The sequence below is a fragment of the Cryptomeria japonica genome, chromosome 3 (assembly GCF_030272615.1).
Source record: "Cryptomeria japonica chromosome 3, Sugi_1.0, whole genome shotgun sequence".
NCBI classification, from domain to species: Eukaryota; Viridiplantae; Streptophyta; class Pinopsida; order Cupressales; family Cupressaceae; genus Cryptomeria; species Cryptomeria japonica.
The window spans coordinates 146611576-146618197 of record NC_081407.1 but is presented as its reverse complement, the minus strand read 5'-3'; the positions used below and the strand labels follow the sequence as shown (position 1 = coordinate 146618197).

Below are 6622 nucleotides of genomic sequence, written 5' to 3'. Positions count from 1 at the left end.
ATGGGTTTGAATAAGATAAAAAATTCCAATGAGTATGAAGGTGCTTGTATCGTGCTTATCTAATTTTATGCACAATAATTATTTCACATTAGCAACCTCTTAATTAGTCTTTTTGCAAGATTCCAAAAGCCCCTTGAAAATCTGTTGCAGAAGCATCTAGCAGGAGATGATGAGTTCTATTTTAGGATGGTGGCTTGTAGAGATGTCAGATGGATGTAACATCCTTAGATGGGGTAGCGCCTAATTTTAACACCTCCTTTGTTTAACACTGTTGATTGGTACAAGGCAGATACAGGCAAACTCCTTATAAAGAAAGTGAATGATGCAGCAAAGAAAAAGGGAACAGAGCAGTGGTTGCAACTTTAAATGCCAAGAGTAGACAAAATAGGTGGTGTAATAATTTGTTAGGGGAATCTCAGAGAAGACAATCTGAGGAGGGAAATTTTGAGTGTGATTAGGGAGAAATGGTAGTTGTAATTCATTTCTTGGCAGTCATATGAATGTTGGTCGCAGCATTTATTAAGTTTAAGAAGTGTTTTATGTGTTTGAATTGCAGGATTATTGAGTTGCCTGTAGCACATCGGGAGAATGTAGTGTCACTAATTTATCTCTAAGAATGATGAGAATATGTAAGCGAAGATTCTAGTAAATGGTTATCCATATGTGGTCTATCATCTGGTGGAAGTCGCAAGTTCAAGTAGACTTTTGGTTTTCTTTTTGAAATCTGAGGTTGTGCTAGTTATATTATTCAGTTGTTGAGTTGTAGCCACTGTTATTCACAATTACCAGTTCAATAAAATATCATGTTTATAAATTCTTAATTAGCTGAAGTTCCTAGATTGTCTTTCATTAGGCATCCAGAGTTTGTTTCCATCAAAATCCCATGATTTGGATTTACAAAGAAAACAAAAGCCACGAACATATGTATATCTAATACTGGACACACATAGATCATATGTTAAGAAAGGACCTTAAAAGTAATTTATCAGCCAAACTTCAATGACTTAGCTGCTAAATGTATAGAATGGAGAGAAGCTTTATAAACACCATATTAGGGAAATATGTTAGTCATTTTGAAAATTTATCTACATGAAAAATATTACTATTCACCCTAGCAAGATTACAAAAAACTTCACCTTTCTTCTAAAGTCTTCCAGAGAAAGGATGATTAAGAAAAGGACCTTAAAATTATCTTAAATCCTTTTCACAAAGCTCTCAATATTCAAGAACTCGTCAAACATATACAGACAAGGAATACTCTATTGCTTCATCAGTGATCGCAGAACGACCCTCTTGCCATGCAATAAATGGCTATATTCATCTTCCAAAAAACCACACGCAACTTTTTTCCATGGTTATTTGAAGTGAAAAAACACTCCTCTGCTTGCAATACAAATGCATCTTGTTCAGGTGTCGACTAGACCTCAGTTCACTTCCAAACCAGTGAAGCGATATTTCATCTACCAGGGCCCATTCTAAAAATGGTCTGCCCCAACCAAATGGCATGGCTAGGTGCAAGTCCAGGAAACTTTGGTATATGAGGTAAACCCTAGCCCTAGCATCAGAGATGAAACAAATATTTATGCAGTACAACCCTTCAAGGTCTATTTGTTCAAGATTTTGACAGAAATTAAAGACATCTTCAATTGTTGTCTTTTGATGAAGCACATTTATTTCCAAAATTCCATGTCAATGCATAGGGTGCAAAACTTCCAAATATAGATAATATTTATTCTCTTGGATCCTTATGTCACCTCCCAAAGGCAGAAGCTTATTAGTTCGTTTCTTAGTCCAAAGCCACAAGACTTGGACACTAGGCAGACCTCAGAGAGCATTAGACTACCTTTTAATCAGCAGTGGGCAAAACTTGGCAGTTAGAGTTTATAATTTATTAAATGCAGACTCGATTCACCCAGCTCGGACTAACGGTAAACATCCAAATTCATAAGTAGCCTAAAACTTGAAAGACAATTGAATTTATTTCGTTCTTTAAGAGCCTACACATCTTGCGATGGTTGGCTGCTTAGGAAAAAGTACTGAAACTATGTTTCAGACCAATCACTTGCATCACTCCCGACATCCCATTCTTCAGTCTCCCCATCTTGTGAGGAATCACTCGAACTGCCATGGTCTGAATCCCAAGATTCACTCTGACATAAGCTATCTGACACCACCACTCCTTTCTCCTCCGTGACTGAAGCTTGTTCACTGTTTCCCTTACTCCACTCCAAATTTACTTTACTTTCATCGAAAGAAGGCTGCAAGTTCATGACATGACGACCAAGCTCTACCAGCTCCAACATCTTCTGCCTAAAGAAATGAACAGGATTGCGTTCGATCAACCTACCCCTTCGATAAGCCTCCCTTAGAAAGATGGTATGAACATTCCCCTTAGTACATAAATAGAATATGCCAGGATGATCCAGAAAAATATCCCTAATATTCATTTTCATATTGAAGGATTTCCTAAAATGACTGATTTGCTCAACCTGTACCATTTTCTCCACAGTCAAACTCAAAAATTCATGGAGAATAGCAACTGCCCTCTTTTCCAAAGGCTTAATCCCACCCTTGGAACGAATTTTAACCAGACTAATATCCTGATAAGGTGACCAATAAGACAACCTCTGCCATTTTTTTACCTTGTCCCTATAACCCCTATTAATCCTAAACCCGGGGGGGTACTGGTGCTTGAACGCAAACCTAACATCTTTATCCTTCTCAAGTTCCTCTCTTGTGTAATGTAAATTTCTCCACTTTTCAACTGTTGTGACTGCTAAATCGGGGTCTCTTGACACGAGACCCACCATGTCATTATCTCTAGTAGTGCCCCTAATCCATCGAAAACAATGTGGGTTTTCTGTTATAATTGAATCTTCAAAGTCATCGGGCAGGCCAAGAGGTCTGCTTACCTTTAACAAAGCTTTGAGAGGGAGCACTCCATCTGTAGAAATCAGGAGCAATTTCTTCAATCTTTCAATGACCAGCGGCTGGCCGTCTTTGATTGCTTGGTCTTCTGCATTAACAAGGTCCATGGCTTTGAGGGTAAGTCTGAACCAGAGATTCCCCTTTGTGGGGTGCTTGTAGACCTCAAAAATGTGAGGGTACTTTTTCAGGAATGGTCCTGCACCTCTCTTCAGGCGGAGTTTGTTCTGCAATCTGGAGAGATACTGAAAGGGAAGAGCTTTTTCCTGGCTACCTAATACAATTGTCTGCACTAAGACCACTTTGAGTAGGTTTTTGTGTTTGTTCATTAATTTTTCAAATGTGGGATCTCTTGTCCTCTGCAACACATATTGGTTAGATGTTGTCTTGTATCGCAGTCCCCATGAATCATGTATCCTACTGCTCGCGCAGTACACAGCATTTCGTATATAAATTCCACTACATTTGAAACAAGATGCCATGGAAGCAAAACAAGATGAATGATCACTGTGTTTATGAGACTGTTGAGCACTCTCGTACTATAAAAACTCCGAGACAACCGTCTGCCTTCGCAGAGTGAGATTTTGAGGGTTCTTTACTTCTTATTAGTATTTGTCTGCAATACTATTGTAATTAGATCAATTGGAAACAAGTATTTTTTATTTTTTTAACTTTGTTACTTTTCTTAAAGTCTATATGTATATTTTTTAAGTTTACAAATTAGAAAAATTATTTTTCTTATACAATATTGTTTTACTTGTTATAGACGGATTTTTGGAGGATTTTTTTATGCTGCCACTCCTCCTTATCTTTCCTTATCTTTCGTTGTCTGGCATATTTATTTAAAAAATTATTATTAATTGTTATAAATATTAAAATAATATGTTAATTAAATTATAATCTACTTTACATATTAATTATTATGAAATTTTAAAAAAATTAATTATTTGATAAATAATTATAAAGTTTCAACTTTTTTTCATTATTCTCTATAAATACTAACATGGAAATATTGTAATAATTGTTTAACTAAAAATCATATTTATATTAAAAAATATTTAAAATTAATATTATGTAATTATAATTGATAATTTCATCTATATATTAATTTGTTAATAATCAATTGAAATGCATATTTGTTATTTACATAATATATATTATACATTAATAAACTTATTATATAATTATATTTACTATTTATTATTGAGATATATTCTTAATTATTAAATATTAAATTAATGAATAATTAATTAGATTTATTTATTTTATTATTAATGCTAAATTATTATTTTTTAATTTTTAAATATTTTGTGCTCATAATATCCAATCTTATCACAAATTTATACTATATGTTATAAATAAATAGTCTACATGTAAATAAAAAAATAACCAAATGTTGGTCAAAATATACCGATACTTGAACACATAAGAACCTGTAAATGTTATATAAAAAGTACAAATATACATTCATTAACAAGTGAAATAAATAGTTTTTTTGTTTGAACTAAAAAGTAAGATGCTCATTTAATAAAATAAGATACTTGCTTAAGCAAGTATTGTTGTCATAGTGAAAAAATAGTATTCCTATGTGTACAACTATTGGGGTAGCAATGTATATTCATTGGAGTATTTCATATTAATAATTTGTCCTATCACAAATATAAAAGGTGAGCACAAAAAATACCTTGTACTTTTCCATGAAATGAGAAGGATTTTCAACAAGTTTTAGTGTTCAACTATTGGTCCATTTGTGTTGGATATAAGTTTTATTTTATATAATAATGTGTTTTTTTTCTATAATAGCAACAAAATAAAATGTTCAACTATTGATCCATTTATGTTGGATTTACAAGCTAGAGATAACAAATATTTGTGGTTACTAATGTGTATTTGGTCTATTTGTTGCATATAAGTTATCCTCTAAATAAAAATATGATATTTTACTAACAAGAAACTATATTTATTCAATTACTGGGCTTTTTTAGATCAAGTTTTGGTTGAATCTTTAAAAAGACATTTTTTTGACACTTTGCAATAGATGTGTTATTTTGATGAGTTACATGATGAGTCACACCTTCAAACCTTAGTTGTAGATAGTTAAGTGTCCATTTTACATTTCTAAAAAAAAATGGAGGTCTTGCGATAATCCATGTGACGGCTACATGTTGATGAAGTTAGCCCTAACGACTATTGGTCCCTTCTAATTATTGTTGTGGGACAATCCTTCTAATTAATTTAAGATTAAATTGTACAGATAGATATGATGATTTTATAGTCATGGAAGCAATTTCAAGATGCACATTATATTAGGCGTATTCAACTTGAGGAGAAAGGATGTCTAATGCATGAATCATGTATGAATGTTTATGTTCCTAAGGATTAAATTATAAAAGTAGTTAACTTGAGTGATCTTGAGCCATAAAAGGTCTCAAGTTGTATGCAGGGTTATGTATTTAAGAAGATCATCTTAGGACACTTTTAGAGGAAATCATTTTATTGGCATCTCACATTTACATATTTGATCATGTACATCTCTATCTTAGTGGTATCAATCACTATTATATCAAGCATACTTATATCAAAATATCATTGTCCAAAAAAATTTCTCTCACTATTTCGATCTTGTCAAACCAATCATAGGGACTTGATTATCATCCTGAAATTTTCATGCTTTTCTTTATACTTAATAAGCTCCCAATAACACTTATTAAAACCAAGTAGTTTCCAAATACAAATATACATCAAGGCAAATATTATTAATAAGTACTAAAAGAAAAACTTGACTTTGGATAAGATTGTATCTTGTCCAAACCAAATTACAAGTGCAATCTTGTCCTAAGCCATGAGATTATCCAATTGTGATTATTCCAACACTCTAACTTTAGATCCAACTCTAGGTTTCAATTTATAGGTTCCTATCATAGCATCACAATAACGAAAGTTAACATTGCACCAATTGTAAGGTAAGCCCTACTCCCTCTTGCTTTAGAGAACTACTGTTTGTATTTATGTATCAATGTTTCAAATCATAGCTATTAAATTGATTTAGGATCTAATTATATTGATTAATTTTGTATCCCCATTTAGAAATTTCTAAAATAATGAGGGTGTATTTATTTTCCATACATTTTTAGTGAACTTGTAACTTCCACATCTATCTATTAGGGTTAAACTTTTTAGTTGTCTAACTTTCAAATTTGTGTGAGCTTGGATTTTCACTAAGCCTTCATTCCCCTATCTATTATTGATTTTACTTTTCAAATCCCCCTTTTGTGTACCTTTCATTACAATTGATATCTTAGTCATGGATCTTAATTAGCATTTATCCTTAGCCTGTATTCATGGACCCATTTAGAATCTTAAGGTGTTTTCACAAGTTGCTAGATCAAACACCTTGGTCCTTAAGGACATCATATAACTTTATCGAATAGAGGGTGCACAATATTTTAGGGGTAAATGATAGGGACTTGACCTCATGTTTTCTTAATGCACATAGCAATTATAAGTCATGTTATAATGTTACTACATCTAATGATGATATTTTTCTTCACCCTTAGGTTCATGGTTTATCGATGATAATAATAGTGAGGAGCTTAGTGATACTTGCTTAAATGATAAGTTTCCTTTATCCTTTCCCTTACATGAAGTTATTAATAACTCATTGTTTCCAAGTATTTGGTTCTTGAAAGTTTTAATG

The 6622-nt window shown here is 32.6% G+C and overlaps 1 protein-coding gene across 1 annotated transcript; it reads right to left on the bottom strand.

Moving 5' to 3' along the window:
* Window positions 1–846: 846 nt before the first annotated feature.
* On the bottom strand, window positions 847–3510 carry LOC131060300 (protein ROOT PRIMORDIUM DEFECTIVE 1). The gene has a single exon (XM_057993474.2). It carries the CDS (start codon window positions 3405–3407, stop codon window positions 2043–2045), a length of 1365 nt encoding a protein of 454 aa, XP_057849457.2. The 5' UTR covers window positions 3408–3510; the 3' UTR covers window positions 847–2042.
* Between the last annotated feature and the right edge of the window lie 3112 nt (window positions 3511–6622).